Genomic DNA, 17553 nt, shown 5'->3' on the forward strand with positions numbered 1-17553 from the left:
TATGCAAAGGAGAGCCTATCACCGATTTTTTTATTTTTTTATTTAAAGATGATCAAGGAAGATTTATTGCAATTGAAATTCAATCACAAGGAGAGAAATTTTTGATAGTAGGCATTTATGCACCAAATGAGGGAAAATCGGAATTCTTTAAGAAGTTACATGAGACTCTGTTGGACTATTTGGAATACAACATGATCCTGATGGGAGACATGAATGGAGTGGTGTCTACTAATATGGACAAGGCACAGAGACAGGTCACAAAAGATGGTAGACTACCAAAAACGTTTTTTGACATGACTGACAATATGGACTTAGTTGATATTTGGAGAACTAAGAACCCCTTGGGAAGAGAGGGAACTTTCTTCTCTGAGGCCAAAATGACATGGACAAGAATTGACCAAATTTGGGTAACTAGGGGACTGGCCCCGAAGATTAGAAAAGTGGAAATTTGTTCTAAAACTTGCTCCGACCATAATGCTGTGAAGATGGAAATGAAACTAACACCAATTGGTTCCTTTAGATGGAGGATGAATGACACCTTGTTTAGGAATGAAGAAGTGATTAAAAAGCCCCAAAAAACCTTGAGAGATTATTTTGAGATAAATATGAACACCACTGTTGAAAAAAGAGTAATTTGGGATGCAAGCAAAGCAGTTATGAGAGGGTTTTTGATACAACAGAATACGATTCAAAAGAGAATTCAAAATGAGAAAAAAGATAAGATCTTGGAGAAAATAAAGGAAGGAGAGAAGAAATTGAGAGTGAAACCAAAGTCGCAGGAGATCTTGAAAGAGATAAAGTTGCACCAAGTACAATATATGAAAATGATGAACCAGGAGATAGAATGGAAAATTAAACAGATGAGACAAAAGACATTTGAATCGGCAAATAAATGTGGAAAACTGCTGGCTTGGCAATTGAAAAAAGACAGAAACTTAACACTATTACAAATCTGGAAGTAGAAGGAAAAATTATACAGAATCCAGTGGAGATTAGAAAGTGTTTTCAGAGGTATTTTAAACAACTATATACACAGGAAACTCAAAAACAAATGGACATTGATCGTTTCTTGAAAATAAATGGATTACAAAAAATCTCTCAAGAGAATAAGCTAATGTTGAATTATAAAATAACAGACCAGGAAGTTGAAGGAGCCATTCAAAATATGCAACTAGGCAAATCCCCAGGGCCGGGTGGTTTGACTTCAAGATACTATAGATCTTTGAAAGAATGGTTAGTACAGCCTTTAAAGGGCATTTGCAATGAAATTTTAGAAGGGAAAAAGGCACCAGAGTCATGGAAGGATGCTTATATTACACTTATACCAAAAACAGAGACTGAGAAAACACAGCTTAAGATCTACCGCCCCATATCTTTGCTCAATGTGGATTACAAAATTTTTGCTGACATTATGGCTAAAAGACTGAAAAAGGTACTAGCAGAAGAAATCCATAAAGATCAAGTGGGCTTTCTCCCGGGGAGACACTTGTCTGACAATACGAGGAACATAATTAACATTTTAGAAAAATTACAAGTGAAGATTAACACCAAAGCAGTTCTGATATTTGTGGATGCGGAGAAAGCCTTTGACAATATTTCTTGGAATTTTATGAAGAAAAATTTACAGGCAATGGAGGTAAGCCAAGGTTTTGAAAACGCTATAGGTGCAATTTATTCAGAACAAAAAGCTAAATTAATTGTGAACAATGTAGTTACAGAAGAGTTTAAGATTGAGAAAGGAACACTACAAGGGTGCCCAATCTCTCCATTGCTTTTTATATCGGTCCTGGAGGTTTTGCTAAACATGATTAGAAAGGACCAGTTGGTTAAAGGTATACAAGTCGGAGCTAAACAGTACAAACTGAAAGCATTTGCTGATGATTTGGTATTGACATTACAGGAGCCAGAATCTAGTACTAAAAGAGTATTGGAACTGATTCAAGAATTTGGTCAGGTTGCCGGATTTAAGTTGAATAAGCTGAAAACTAAGGTCTTAGAGAAAAATTTAACAGTGATTGAGAGAGAGAGGTTTCAGAAGGAGACAGGATTAACATTGGTTAAGAAGGTGAAATACCTAGGGGTTAATATGACTGCTAAGAATGTGAATTTATTTAAAGATAATTATGAAAAATGTTGGACGGAAGTGAAAAAGGATTTAGAAATATGGTCAAATTTGAAGTTATCACTGCTAGGCCGAATTGCTGTGATAAAGATGAATGTGTTGCCAAGGATGTTATTTTTGTTTCAAACATTGCAAATTCTGGACAAGGTGGACTGTTTCAAGAAGTGGCAGAAAGATATCTCTAGATTTGTCTGGCAGGGCAAGAAGCCTCAAATAAAATTTAAGATACAGTGGTGCCCCGCAAGACGAACGCCTCGCAAGATGGAAAACCCGCTAGACGAAAGGGTTTTCCGTTTTAGAGGCGCTTCGCAAAACGAATTTCCCTATGGGCTTGCTTCGCAAGACGAAAGCCCATAGGGAAATCTCCGGGACAGCGGGGAAGCGCAGCGCGTCTTCCCCACTGTCCTCGGACCTCCTCCGAAGGCTGGCGGTGGGGCGGAGAGACCTCCTCCCGCCGTCAGCCTTCGGAAGGCTGTCCTGAAGACTTGCGGTGGGAGGAGGGTTTTCCTTCCCACCACCAACTTTCAGAATGCTGTTCTGAATGTTGGCGTGGGGAGGAAAAACCCTCCTCCCACCGCAAGCCCAGGGAACAGAGGAGAAGCGCTGCACGCCTTCCCCTCTGTTCCCGTACCTGTCCTGAAGGCTTGCGGTGGGGAGAAAAGCCCTTCTCCGCACCGCCAGCCTGGCAAGCGGTCTCCATAGGAACGCATTAATTGATTTTCAATGCATTCCTATGGGAAACCGTGCTTCGCAAGACGAAAAACTCGCAAGAAGAAAAAACTTGCGGAACGAATTAATTTCGTCTTGCGAGGCACCACTGTATTAACTGATGCTAAAGAAAGAGGTGGATTTGCCCTGCCAGACCTTAGGCTTTATTATGAATCAGCTGCATTTTGTTGGCTGAAAGAATGGCTGCTTCTTGAAAACACGGACATTTTGGACTTGGAAGGTTTCAATAATGTTTTTGGATGGCATGCATACTTGTGGTATGATAAGGTCAAAGCACATAAAGCGTTTAAAAACCATATTGTCAGGAAAGCACTGTTTAATGTCTGGATAAGATATAAGCATTTGCTTGAAAACAAAACTCCAAGGTGGTTGTCACCAATGGAAGCGAAGGCTCAGAAAAAGCTCAATATGGAGGCCAAATGGCCGAAATATTGGGAAATTTTGGAACAAGAAGGAGACAGATTAAAACTGCAGAGTTTTGAAAAACTAAAAAACAAAGTGGGAGATTGGCTTCATTACTATCAAATAATGGAGGCTTACAATTTGGATAAGAAAATTGGTTTTCAGGTGGAAAAATTAAAACTGGAAATAGAACTGTTAGAACCTAAAACTAAGAATTTGTCAAGAATGTATAACTTGCTGTTGAAATGGAATACTCAGGATGAAACGGTTAAATCTGCTATGATTAAATGGGCACAAGATGTTGGACATAATATTATGATGGCTGACTGGGAACAGTTATGGACCACAGGTATGAAGTTTACGGCATGTAATGCCTTAAGAGAGAATATAATGAAAATGATATACAGGTGGTACATAGAATCATAGAATCATAGAGTTGGAAGAGACCACAAGGGCCATCGAGTCCAACCCCCTGCCAAGCAGGAAACACCATCAGAGCACTCCTGACATATGGTTGTCAAGCCTCTGCTTAAAGACCTCCAAAGAAGGAGACTCCACCACACTCCTTGGCAGCAAATTCCACTGTCAAACAGCTCTTACTGTCAGGAAGTTCTTCCTAATGTTTAGGTGGAATCTTTTTTCTTGTCGTTTGGAACCATTGCTCCGTGTCCACTTCTCTGGAGCAGCAGAAAACAACCTTTCTCCCTCCCCTATGTGACATCCTTTTATATATTTGAACATGGCTATCATATCACCCCTTAACCTCCTCTTCTCCAGGCTAAACATGCCCAGCTCCCTTAGCCGTTCCTCATAAGGCATCGTTTCCAGGCCTTTGACCATTTTGGTTGCTCTCCTCTGGACACGTTCCAGTTTCTCAGTGTCCTTCTTTAACTGCGGTGCCCAGAACTGGACACAGTACTCCAGGTGAGGTCTGACCAGAGCAGAATACAGTGGCACTATTACTTCCCTTGATCTAGATGCTATACTCCTATTGATGCAGCCCAGAATTGCATTGGCTTTTTTAGCTGCCGCGTCACACTGTTGGCTCATGTCAAGTTTGTGGTCAACCAAGACATGACACCAGTCAAGCTTGCAAAAATCTATCATTTGCCCGATAATGTAAAGAGACCGAAGGTACATTCTTTCACCTTTGGTGGACATGCCCAAGGATTAAGACTTTCTGGGAGATGATTTATAATGAAATGAAAAAGGTATTTAAATCTACCTTTCAGAAGAAACCAGAGGCCTTTCTCCTGGGCATGGTTGGCCAATTGGTGTCAAAGAAGGACAGAAATTTATTTATGTATGCCACAACAGCAGCAAAAATACTTATTGCAAAGTACTGGAAGACACAAGATTTACCCACCCAGGAAGAATGGCAGATGAAGGTGATGGACTATATGGAGCTGGCGGAAATGACTGGCAGAATCCGAGACCAAGGAGAAGAGTCGGTGGAAGAAGATTGGAAGAAATTTAAAGTTTATTTACAGATACATTGTAAAATTAAAGAATGTTAGAAGGATGTTGGAATGAAGTTATGTGGCTTTAGCAGAAATGTTATAAAGGATTAAGTAATAATGGAGTGTTAATTGGTGAAAGAAGAGAGTATAAAATTACAGTATGGTAAGATAAACTATTAGGATAAAAACAAAGATGGAAAGGATTTGCTGAAATATCTAATTGAACTAGAATACAAAAAAGGGAGGTGTGAGGAGGTCAAGGAAATAAGCAGATGAAAAATAAGTTATGGGAAGGTTTGATTTGTTTTTTTGTTCGTATTTTTCTGAGCTGTTTCTTTCGGGTTTCTTTTGTCTGTTTGTATCTATTGTGATGTATTGCTTTGTGGGTTTTTTTGCTTAATTTAGTGGGGGTTTTTTGTTTGTAACCTTTAAAACTGGAATAAATATTATAAAAAAAAAGGACTTGCCGATCGCATGGTCGGCAGTTCGAATCCCCGCAGCGGGGTGAGCTCCCATCTTCAGTCCCAGCTCCTGCCCACCTAGCGGTTTGAAAGCACTCTTAAGTGCAAGTAGATAAATAGGTACCGCTTTATAGCGGGAAGGTAAACGGCGTTTCCGTGTGTTGCGCTGGTGCAGCTCGCCAGAGCAGCTTCGTCACGCTTGCCACGTGACCCGGAAGTTTCTCCGGACAGCACTGGCCCCCGGCCTCTTAAGTGAGATGGGTGCACAACCCTAGAGTCGGACACGACTGGCCCGTACAGGCAGGGGTACCTTTACCTTTAATATTCTCCAGGGCCAACTGTTATCACTGGTCTTGTAAAGGACCTGTGAGCAGGCTAGGAGGCCTCTTTAATGCTTGTTCTTATACAGAAAGAAAAGACTCAGACTGAACCCCGACCAAAGGCCTGGCGGAATTTATTATCATGATTGTGCAAGCTAATTATGCTTCATGCTTAATGAAATCAACTCACATTTGAGCAACATTATATACCTGTTGTTAGGTATCACGATGCATACTAACTGAGTTATCTTAAAACATTAACACTGAAACAAAGTCAGGAGCATAGTAACTACACTTGCCCAAATATCATTCAAGTAAACCGCTCATAAACAGAGTGGGCAGATCACCGGGTTGTGAAGTTTGCATTCCTGTGTCCAAGAGGAAATGCTACCTTTTCCCAATGACAATTTTACATACTTCCAGCTGTGAACTACACCAAACCAATAGTTAGGCAGCTCCAAAGCACTCTCATTCAAATAAGCTCAGCAGACACATAAAGTTTCTATAAAATGAGACTTCTGAAATCCCATGCAAGCCTGATTTTTCTGACACTACCGCTATGTTAACCATTTTACCCTTACCCTAACCCTAACCCCTAAACCCTATACCTAACCCTAACCCTAACCATTTTATTCTGCTTCCAAGCACACAGTCCTAATCCCCCCTTCAGGCACAAAGCCAGGGGACCTCCTATCTCAACAGCTTGCAATCATAACAGAAAGTGCTAGGCAGTAACTGCCATGTTCCAGAGGTTAAGGAACACAGGACTAGCCAAGATCTTTGGTTAGACCAGCCTTCTCTGACCTGGTGCTCACCAGGTATTTTCGACTGTAACTCCAATTAGCCCTAACCGCCGGCCATGATGGCAGGGGTTGATGAGAACTGGAGCCCAGCAACATCTAGAGGGCATCGCATGTGGGATGAGAGAGTTCTGCCAAATCTTCTTTTCTTTTTTAACTGCAGAAGTATGCTCTTCGACAGAGGGCTCTGGACAAAGCAAAACCTGTTTTGGAAATGAGCTGATGATCATACAAGCAGCCAAAAAACCCTTTGAGGGAAGGAGGATGACATCAATGATACTTTCAACAATGGCACATTGCTTGTCACCTTTCACTGCTTATGTCTCCCACTTGCTAGAATTCAAGCAGCAATACAAGGCACTATTTGCTTGCTGCAGCTTTCACTATGCTGAGCAGATGTTGTCATGTGACTCACACTCTACTGAAACATTAGGAACAAAGATGAAGAAAGCCATGTCTGGAAACATTAAAAACCAACACCGCTGACAAGCACCAAACTATGGCCAAATAGTAGAGGCAGAATTTGCTTTCCTTGCAGATGACCTTTTATTTAAACCAACAAAGGAATTCCTACTTCACGTCAAACAAATTGGCAAACAAGATGCTTCAATTGTCATTAACATTTCTGGTGGTCAATCGTTATCTGTTTGTTTAGCCATAGGTTTTTTTACATCAAGGCATACATAAACAATTTAATTGACATGGCTTCCTCCAAAATAACTTCATGAATTATGAAACAATGGTGTAGGGAGAAGGGGTTTGAATTTGTTAAGTACTGGGGGATATTCTGGGACACCACGGACCTGAGCAAGAGGGATGCAGTCAACTTGAACTCGATTGTTGACAATTAACATTAAAAAGGTGGAAGAGCAGCTTTTAAACTGATTACAGGAGGAGCCAAGAGGAGCTGAAGAAAATCTAGTTCAGAACAATCACTCTCTAGGATGAAAATGGAGAAACTGAATGAAAATTTAAATGTGGGAGGCATGGAACTAGACACTGTGAGTGCAGCCTGTGCAGGGGCAGAGATGCCAAAGAACTGCAGGCCAAAACACAAGAAGAGAAACACTGTACAGTCATACCTTGGGATAAATACGCTTCAGGTTGAGCGCTTTCGGGCTGCGCTCCACGGCAACCCGAAAGTAACGGAACGCGTTACTTCTGGGTTTCGCCGCTTGCACATGCGCAGTCAAAATGACGTCACACGCATGCACAGAAGTGGTGAAACGCAACCCGCGCACACGTGCTGTTACATCTTACGTTCTGTTCGGGATGCAAACAGGGCTCGGAACGGATCCCGTTTGCATCCCGAGGTACCACTGTATGTGTTTATATGCTAATGCCAGGAGCCTCTGTGCCAAGATGGGTGAGGTGGTGTGCTTGGTCTTTGAGGTTAGCTTTGATATAGTTGGTATAATGGAAACCTGTTGGAATGGAGAGAATCAGTGGGATAATGTTATCTCTGGATATGAACTCTATAGGAAGGACAGGGAGACACATACTGGAGGTGGATTTGCTCTTTACATCAAAGAGGGCAATGTGACCCAGCAAGCCAAAATTCCCCAAAGGGAATTCTCCTCCACAGAAACACTGTGGATGATGATACTGGGCCCTAAGAGTAACTTGGTGCTAGGAAAATGCTACCACCCCCCGTTCAAGGAGTTCTTGAGATGATGAAGGAAATGAAGGAAACAATCAAAAGAGGGAATGGTGAAACAATAGGTAACTTCAACTACCATCATATAGACTGGTGACATATGCGTTTCAGTCATGACAAAGAGGAAAAATTTCTGATTACAGTGGTACCTCGGGTTAAGTACTTAATTCGTTCCGGAGGTCCGTTCTTAACCTGAAACTGTTCTTAACCTGAAGCACCACTTTAGTTAATGGGGCCTCCCGCTGCCGCCGCACGCCCGGAGCACAATTTCTGTTCTCACCCTGAAGCAAAGTTCTTAACCCGAGGTACTATTTCTGGGTTAGCGGAGTCTGTAACCTGAAGCGTATGTAACCCAAGGTACCATTGTACTCCAAATGAATATGCCCTAGAACACAGCTGGTGATGGATTTACCCTGGATTTATCTTAAGTGGTGCCAAGGTGCCCAAGATGAAAGTGTTGCTAAAACAGTTGGAAGCAGTGGTCATAGTGCTATTAAATTGAATATACTATGTAAATGACCAACTGCCAAGAAAATAAACCTGATAACATGTGACTTCAGAAAGGAAACTAAAAAAATAAAAATGAGGGGCCTGGTAAAAAGTAAGTTGAAAGGCAAAGTCAAGGGCATCAAATCACACCAAAACACTTGGACATTATTTAAAAACACAGCTGAAGGTTATACTATTAGAGGCAGGAAGGATTCCTTCAAAAAATGGAATTCTTGTCTAAATGAGATCTTTGTGGACTTCCAAAGGTATCTGGCTGGGAAAGCAGGATGCTGGATCATTAGCCTGATCCAGTAAGCTGTTCTTATGGATCTTAATGTTATTTTAACTGGAGATGCCATGAACTGAACTTGGTACTCCAGGCACGCACAACACATTGATTGTGATCGACCAGTGGATCGTGGGATTGTTTCTTGTCAATTGCAGTGCAGGGCCTTTCTCTGCAGCCTCGGATGCAGTGGCAGTAGCTGCCGCCGCTGCCACTCTCCATGGCGATGCAAGCCTGAGCAGCACCGCAAGCCTGAGCGGTGCCAAGCCGGCTTGCCTTCCTGCCCCTGTGCTGCACTCTTGGGGGTTAGAGCGCTGGGGTAAGGGGGACGCGGCGCCCTGAGGGCTGGGGGGTGTATGTGTGTGCCGACTTGCTATCCTTCCCGCTGCCCTTTGAGCGCTGGTGGGGGGGCGGTTTGCTACCAGCCCTGAGGGTCTAGGTGTGTGCGGGGGGGGGGGGGTGTTCCTGGCAGGTACTAACTTAGGGGCAAGGGGCATAACATGATTGGACTCCTACTGGTTGAGGCTCTGACTTCCCCCTGGCTGGGGATCTGGGGAGCGCCTCTCCTTCCCTGCTAGAGAGAGGAAGGCAGTCTTGATTTCTGCCGCTCACGTTGATGTGTTTAGGGAGAGAACTAGCTCCTCAAAGAGAGAACTTTTGCCTCCCTTTTGTCCCCCTCCCTTAAACTCCCCCCCCCCCATGTCCAGGTAGCCACCTCCTTCCACACATGCACCCCACGTGCATATGGCACACAAGACAGACCAGTTTGGCCCTGAGGGGGTCTAAAATAAACACACCAAGTACACACATGTTAAGGGGCAGGCGGGGAGAGTATGTTTAAGTTGAAGGATGACAACGGGAGCGTGTGGTAGATCACTGCCAGTTTTTTATACTGGTTAGTGGATCAGAGCCTACTAGTTGATCAGCATGCTCCAACACAAAGCAGGACAACAGCCAGCAAGTTCCTCCAGCCTTCCATTCCAATTTCTATTACCATATTGTTTGTTATGCCAGAATCCAAAACTTAAGGACCCAGAAAATGCCAAACAACTCCTTTTGCTTAAATAAGCCTTCACTCTTGAGCTAGGAGCTGGAAACTGCTTTATACCCAGACAGTCCGTTGGTCCATCTAGCTCAGTGCTGTCAACACTGACTGGCAGCAGCTCTCTGGGGTATCTCCTACCTGGAGAGAACAGAGGACTTTACCAGGAACTTTTTGCAGACAGAGCCTGGGTTCTATTGCGGAGCTGCAGCCCTTCAATATGAAGATTCAGCCCACCCGAAACTTTATCGTACCCCCGCTCTCTCACTACCAAGAGGCCGGCCATGATGCAGTTCTTCACCCAGCAGATCAGGCTCTTCGGAGCCACCACCATGGCAGAGAAGGCGCTGTGTCCAAAGGGGAGGCCTCGCAAGGAGACCAAGAAGGGGACCCCGCCCCCCGGCAGGCCTGGCCTCTCCAGCACCCGAAGCACACAGAGGAAGCACCGCGCGGAAGCACCGCGGCCTCTCCCGGGGCGAAGGGGGGGCCCTCAGGAGCCGCCCCGCTCGCCCGGCGGCCGGCGGAGCCTCGACTCGCCTGGGGGGCTTCCTCCTCTCCCGCAGCCCCGGGAGCGGGCGCAGAGGCGGCGGCAGGCCGCCGGGTTTCGCCTCGACCGCGTGGTCCGCCTCCAGCCCCGCTCACTCACCAGCGGCGAAGGGAACCGGGCCTCGGAGGGGCTCTGCCGCCCCCTGCGCCGCCGCCGCCGCCGCCTCCTCACCGGCAGCCGAGAGCAGGAGGCGCACGCGCGGACCCGCCCCCACGACGTCAGCGACGCCTCAAAGATGACCTGGAAGAGGAAGGCGCTTCCAGGGCGCTGGGCGCACGCGCGATATCCGGGGGTGCGCAACCCTCACGTGATAGAATCTTGGCAGGGACTTCAAGGGTCCTCTCGTCCAACCTCCTGTAATGCGCAAATCTCAGCTAGAGCATCCATGACACATGGCCATCCAATCTCTGTTTATTTTTTTTTTTTTTTTTTAATAATATTTATTAAAGTTTTCCAATTAATTACAAATTAATAAAACATCCAATTTCAAATCTTTTTCCAATTACATCCCTTCAGGACTTCCCCTTCCCTCCCCCCTTGTATTCCCAATCTCTCAAATAATCTCAACAAGTTCTTCTCCTCAATTCAAACTTGTTATCCTTAACCCAAATTTTTTTTTAAAAAAACATTATTTTCCATTCCCCTAAAATCGGCTTATTCCCACCACGAGTTCCCCCCTTTAGAATACCATGTAGATGTATATAGCCTAAATAAAACGTAGTTTACGCCTTTAAGGATTCCACATTTCCCACCCCCCCTTTTCCCGGTTGCGTTCCCAATGTTCCTCAATGTCCGATATTTCCACGTCTCTCTAAATCATAGTCCTTTGCCAGTCCTCTTTAGTTTCGAATGTCCAATCATGGAAGGATTCTGTCTCAAAGAGAGGCCCATTTTTTCCATCCAGATTTTTATATCCAGGAGTAAAAAACTCCAAATTATAATCCTTAAGCTTGTCAAATCTGGATGTCCCAAATGTCCCCACTTTTAACTTGGTCCAATTCTTGTTATTTTGTTGTTCTTATTGATCACACTCCTCTTTCTATTTCTTTCTGTCCCTGTTTTCCTGCACAAATGTCCTAATTCCAAAAGTTAGTTCCTTTGCAGAGGCTTGTTATTCAGAAACAAAACATTACGTCAAGTTCCTTTCATTCCACAACAGATGATTCCATTGTCTTCTTCGGTGTAGTAGCCTCTGTAGTCATAATAATGTTCCATTTCTGCAGTTTCCCAGGAGATAAACAGTTCAGTTCCAATTTCCAGCTAAAACTTGTAATGTCCCTCGGCTCCTCTAGGTGGATTGCAAAAGCTGAGTTCTCTTCCAGATCACATCCATTAGCCCTAGTAACTTTGTAATCCTTATTTAAAACAATTTGTATTCAATTTATAACAAATATAACCAGCAAAGTCCTTGTAACATAGTCTCTATCATATTTTCCGCTTTGACAGCTCTTTGACAGCTGTCAAAACTTGCCTTTCTCCTCTCCAAACTCCGTCATCGATCGCTCCCGGGGTTCCAGGGGGGGTTGTTTTTAAGTCCGAATTCTACTTTCCTCCTCCAGCTCAATCTCATATTCTTCACTCGTGAGGTTAAAAACTTGCCAAAATGATGTTACTCCGATCTTAGTTATCAGATCCTTTGCTTTGACCCTTCTACAATGGAGGGGGTGGCTGACTTCCTTTTTTGCGCCTCCCCCGCTCGCTCCGAAATTTTTAAAATTTTTGTCCCTCTTTTTAATCCAAGTTCCAATTACTTACAGGTTGTTCTTTTAGGTCCGAATTTTCAAAGGAAGAAGCCAGCGCTCTCCGCCGAATGGCATGCGGCTTCGCACGGCAGGGATAGCAGAGGACTCAAAACACCACGCTTCTCCCCGGCACCCGATCCGTAGCCTTTAAAAAGGCTCCTTCACGAGTCGGGAGGGCGCTAATGGTGTCAGCCGAGTCTCCATGTCCACGGCCCCCGTGGCCGTGGTTTTTAAGGGTCCCCGCATCGCCGGTGCGGTAGGACCCAGCCCCTGCCGTGCAGGCTCCCTCCGGAGCTCGGAGGGAGTCCGCCATTCGGCGATGGCGCCGACCCGGAAGTCCCCATCCAATCTCTGTTTAAAGCCCTCCAAGGAAGGAGAGTCCCCCACCTCTCTTGGGAGTCTGTTCCACTGACAAAGAGCTCTTATTGTCAGAAAGTTTTCCCAAATGTTTAGTCAGAATCGCCTTTCTTGTAACTTGAAGCCATTGCCTCAAGTCCTACCCACAAAAGCAGGAGACAACAAGCATGCTCCCTCTTCCATGTGATAGCCCTTACAATATTTGAAGATGGCTATCATATCTCCTCTCAGTCCCCTTTTCCAGGCAAAACACACCCAGCTCCTTCAACCGTTCCTCATCAGTTTTAGTCTACAGACCCTTGATCATCTTGGTTGCCCTCCTCTGCACACGTTCCAGCTTGTCAACATTCTTCTTAAATTATGGTGCCCAGAATTGGACACAGTATTCCAGGTGTTTGTCTGACCAAGGCAGAATAGAGGGACTATTACTTCCCTTGATCTGGACACTATACTTTTGTTGATGCAACTTAGAACAGCGGGGTTTTTTTGCTGCTGTATCATAAGCTAATGGCCCACAAAGATCCCTAGATTCTTTTCACATGTACTGCTAGTAAGTCAGGTGAACCCCCCCCCCCAAATCCTATTATTTGTGCAGCTGGTTCTTCCTGCCTAGGTGCAGAACCCAACATTTGTCCCTATTGCCATTCATTTTGTTAGCTTGCGCCCAATTCTCCAATCTGTTGAGGTTATTTTGAATTCTGATTCTGTTAAAAGACCTTTTTCTCTGAAGCTAAAATGACCTGGACTAGAATTGACCAAATATGGGTTACTAGAGGACTGGCATCGAAGATAAAAAAAGTAGAAATCTGCCCAAAGACTTGCTCCGACCACAATGCCGTGAAGATGGAAATGAATCAAACAACAGCTGGCACATTTAGATGGAGAATGAATGACTCTTTATTTAGAGATAAAGAATTTTGCAAAAAGGCCCAAAAAACACTAAGGGACTACTTTGAAATTAATATGAGGACAAATGTGGAAAAAAGAATAATCTGGGACGCAAGCAAAGCGGTTATGAGAGGTCTCTTGATACAACAAAATGCAATAAAGAAGAAAAGCCAAAATGAGAAAAAGGACAAGATTCTAGAAAAGATCAAAGAAGGAGAAAAGAAATTGAGATCAAAACCAAAGTCTCAGGAGATCTTGCGAGAAATTAAACTATATCAAATTCAATATATGGAACTGATGAATCAAGAAATAGAATGGAAAATCAAACAAATGAGACAGAAAACGTTTGAATCTGCTGATAAATGTGGGAAATTCTTGGCTTGGCAATTGAAGAAGAGACAAAAACTAAATACGGTGACAAATTTAGAAGTGGACGGAAAGAACATTAACAATCCAATTGAAATTAGAAGCTGCTTCCAGAGATACTTTAAACAACTATATGCACAAGGGCCAGAAAAAGAGACTGATATAGAACAATTCTTGAAGAAAAATGGGATGAAGGAAATTTCATGTCAAGACAAAATACTTCTGAATCAGAAAATAACTGAACAAGAGATAGAAGATGCCATTCAAAATATGAAACTAGGCAAATCTCCGGGACCTGATGGACTGACTTCCAAATACTATAAGATTTTAAAAGAATGGCTAACACAACCATTGAAGGAAGTCTGCAACGAAATTCTTGAGGGGAAAGAAGCACCTGATACGTGGAAAGAGGCTTATATCACGCTTATACCGAAGACAGAGACTGAAAAGACCCAACTGAAGAACTACCGCCCAATATCTTTACTAAATGTGGATTACAAAATTTTTGCTGACATTCTAGCTAAAAGATTGAAAAAAGTTTTGATGGGGGAGATTCATAGGGATCAATCGGGCTTTCTCCCGAAAAGGCACTTATCAGATAATGTAAGGAACATAATAGACATTTTGGAATTGCTAGAAGTGAATATAAATACAAAAGCTGTTCTGATATTTGTGGACGCGGAGAAAGCCTTTGACAATATTTCTTGGACCTTTATGAAGAAGAATCTCCATGGGATGGGGGTAGGCCAAGGTTTTGAAAACGGTATAGGCGCTATTTATTCTGAACAAAGAGCAAAGCTAATTGTAAATAATGTTATTACAGAAGAACTTAAGATAGAAAAAGGGACACGTCAGGGGTGCCCAATTTCCCCACTGTTGTTTATTTCGGTCCTGGAGGTTTTGCTGAATATGATAAGAAAAGACCAGCTGGTTAAAGGGGTTCAGGTCGGAGCGAGACTATAAATTGAGAGCTTTTGCAGATGATTTGGTACTTACATTGCAAGAGCCGGAATCTAGTACGAAAAGGGTTCTAGAATTAATTCAAGAGTTTGGTCAAGTGGCAGGATTTAAATTAAATAAATTAAAAACTAAGGTATTAGAGAAAAATCTAACAGTAAGAGAGAAGGAAAAGTTTCAGGATGAAACAGGTCTAACTGTGGTTAAGAGCGTAAAGTATCTGGGGATTAATATGACAGCTAAAAATGTGAACTTGTTTAAAGACAACTATGAGAAATGTTGGAACCAAGTGAAAAAAGATTTAGAAATTTGGGCTAACTTGAAACTTTCTTTGTCTGGCCGAATAGCAGCAATTAAGATGAATGTATTGCCTAGAATGTTATTTTTGTTTCAAACATTGCAAATTGTTGACAAGATGGAGTGTTTCAAGGGATGGCAGCGAGACATTTCTAAATTTATCTGGCAGGGCAAAAAGCCCAGAATAAAATTTAAGATTTTAACTGACGCAAAGGAAAGGGGGGGATTTGCCCTGCCAGATTTGAAACTTTATTATGAATCAGCAGCTTTCTGCTGGTTGAAGGATTGGCTGCTTCTTAAAAACACAGACATTTTAGATTTGGAAGGTTTTAACAACTCTTTTGGGTGGCATGCATATTTGTGGTATGACAAAGTGAAGATTCATAAAGGCTTTAAAAGTCATATTGTCAGGAAAGCATTGTACAATGTGTGGATTAGATATAAAGACCTACTGGAGAACAAAACTCCAAGGTGGCTTTCATCAATGGAGGCAAAAGCTGTGAAAAGACTTAATATGGAGTCCACATGGCCGAAATATTGGGAAATTTTAGAACAGGAGGGTAGTAACTTTAAATTGAAGAGTTTTGAGAAACTAAAGGACAAAGTTAGAGATTGGCTTCACTATTATCAAATAATGGAGGTTTACAAGATGGCTAAGAAAACTGGTTTCCAGGTGGAGAAATCTAAATTGGAAACAGAATTGTTAGAATCCAATACTAAGAACTTATCAAAAATGTATAACTTGCTGCTGAAATGGAATACGCAGGATGAAACTGTTAAATTAGCTATGATCAAGTGGGCACAAGATATTGGTCACAATATTATGTTCGCTGACTGGGAAAGGTTGTGGACCACCGGCATGAAATTCACGGCGTATAATGCCTTGAGAGAAAATATTATGAAAATGATATATAGGTGGTACATGACCCCAGTCAAGCTTGCAAAAATTAACCACTTGTCAGATAACAAATGTTGGAAATGCAAAGAGAATGAAGGTTCATTCTTTCACCTCTGGTGGACATGCCCAAGGATTAAGGCTTTCTGGGAAATGATATATAATGAAATGAAGAAGATGTTTAAATACACTTTCCTGAAGAAACCAGAGGCCTTCCTCCTGGGCATGGTTAGTCATGTGGTGTTAAAGAAGGATAGAACTTTGTTTTTATATGCTACAACAGCAGCAAGGATTCTCACTGCAAAGTATTGGAAGACATCAGACTTACCAACCCTGGAAGAATGGCAGATGAAGATGACAGATTATATGGGACTTGCAGAGATGACGGGCAGAATCCGAGACCAGGAGAAAGAGACAGTGGAAGAAGATTGGAAGAAATTTAAGGACTATCTTAATAAATACTATAAGATTAAGGAATGTTAGATTGACGTGGATTTAAAAAATATGGTGGTTTTCAGAGATATTAGAGTATGAAAAGGAATGGAATTTGTTAAAAAAAAATTGGGAAATAAGGGAATGGAGTTGCTGACGGGATCATGAAATTAGAATACAAAACGGTGAGGTATGAGGAAGTCGGGGAAATTAGGTTGAGAAAATAATTTTTGGAATTATACTTGTTGTTTTTTGTTTGTGTTTGTCTTTATTGTAATTTTTTTGTATTGGTATGTTTTACTGGAAAATTCAATAAATATTATTCAAAAAAAAAATGAATTCTGATTCTGTTTTCTGCGGCATTAGCTACCCCTCCCAGTTTGGTGTCATCTGCGAATTTGATGAGCATCCCCCCAATTCCATCATCCAAGTCATTAATAGAGATGTTGAACAACAACGGGCCCAGGACAGAACCCTGCAGCACCCCACTGGTCACTTTTTTCCAGGATAAGGAACCGTTAATGAGTACTCTTTGGGTTCGGTCAATCAAGCAACTACAAATTGGTAATAAACAGCAGGGGGTGGATTTCTTCCAGGAAAAAAGACACGAGAGATAGAAAGTGTAGAGTGATGCAGAGCCAAAACACGTCTGCTTGGGAGCAAGTCTCTGAGTCCCATAGCCCCCTCCTGTGAACAAGGATTGTAGTACAGTGGTACCTCTGGATGCGAACGGGATCCATTCTGGAGCCCCATTCGCATCCAGAGCAGAACGCAACCCACATCTGCACATGTCATGATTTGCTGCTTCCGTGCATGCGCATGACGTCATTTTGAGCGTCTGCGCATGGGCGAGCGGCGAAACCCAGATGTAACGCATTCCGTTACTTCCAGGTTGCCGCGGAGCACAACCCGAAAATGCTCAACCCGAAGCTACTTAAACCCGAGGTATGACTGTATAGTCTCAGCTTTGCAGGGAAGACAGGAGCACAGCCACCAGGAAATGAGACTACAGAGTTTCTGCATGCAAGTTTTTAGTTCTGGGGTTTGGGCTGAGCCTCCTTGAAGTGGAAAAGGCCTAACTGAGATCTGTTGCACAGCTGAGCACCTTGACTCACTAGCAGCGAATTTTCCAACAAGCAACATTTTTTGCTTACTGAAACAGAAAAAGTAACAGCAAGCAATAGGGGAAACCAATCAGAGGCTGGAACCTCTTCTGTTGTTTATATACAGCTGATGTAGTAATGGGGCGTTAGGGGAGGGGTAGTACCTCTAGGGGGACACATTGTGCTCGTTCAGGGGTAGTT

The 17553-nt window shown here is 43.0% G+C and overlaps 1 protein-coding gene across 10 annotated transcripts in view; it reads right to left on the reverse strand.

Moving 5' to 3' along the window:
- The window catches only part of LOC309331995 (uncharacterized protein), a 116546-nt gene extending 106023 nt beyond the window's left edge, over window positions 1–10523 (reverse strand). For 5 of the 10 annotated variants that reach the window (XM_081844603.1, XM_081844601.1, XM_081844600.1 and 2 more), the window contains exon 1: window positions 9721–9909. In XM_081844603.1, the coding sequence (XP_081700729.1) occupies window positions 9721–9723 (3 nt within the window). In that variant the 5' untranslated portion in view covers window positions 9724–9909. Of the gene's footprint in view, window positions 1–9720; window positions 9910–10414 lie in introns of those variants that run through there. The other 5 variants (XM_081844602.1, XM_081844594.1, XM_081844597.1 and 2 more) reach the window with 4 other exon arrangements.
- Window positions 10524–17553: the final 7030 nt, after the last annotated feature.

Source organism: Podarcis erhardii (assembly GCF_964252035.2).
Source record: "Podarcis erhardii genome assembly, chromosome: 17".
NCBI lineage: Eukaryota > Metazoa > Chordata > Lepidosauria > Squamata > Lacertidae > Podarcis > Podarcis erhardii.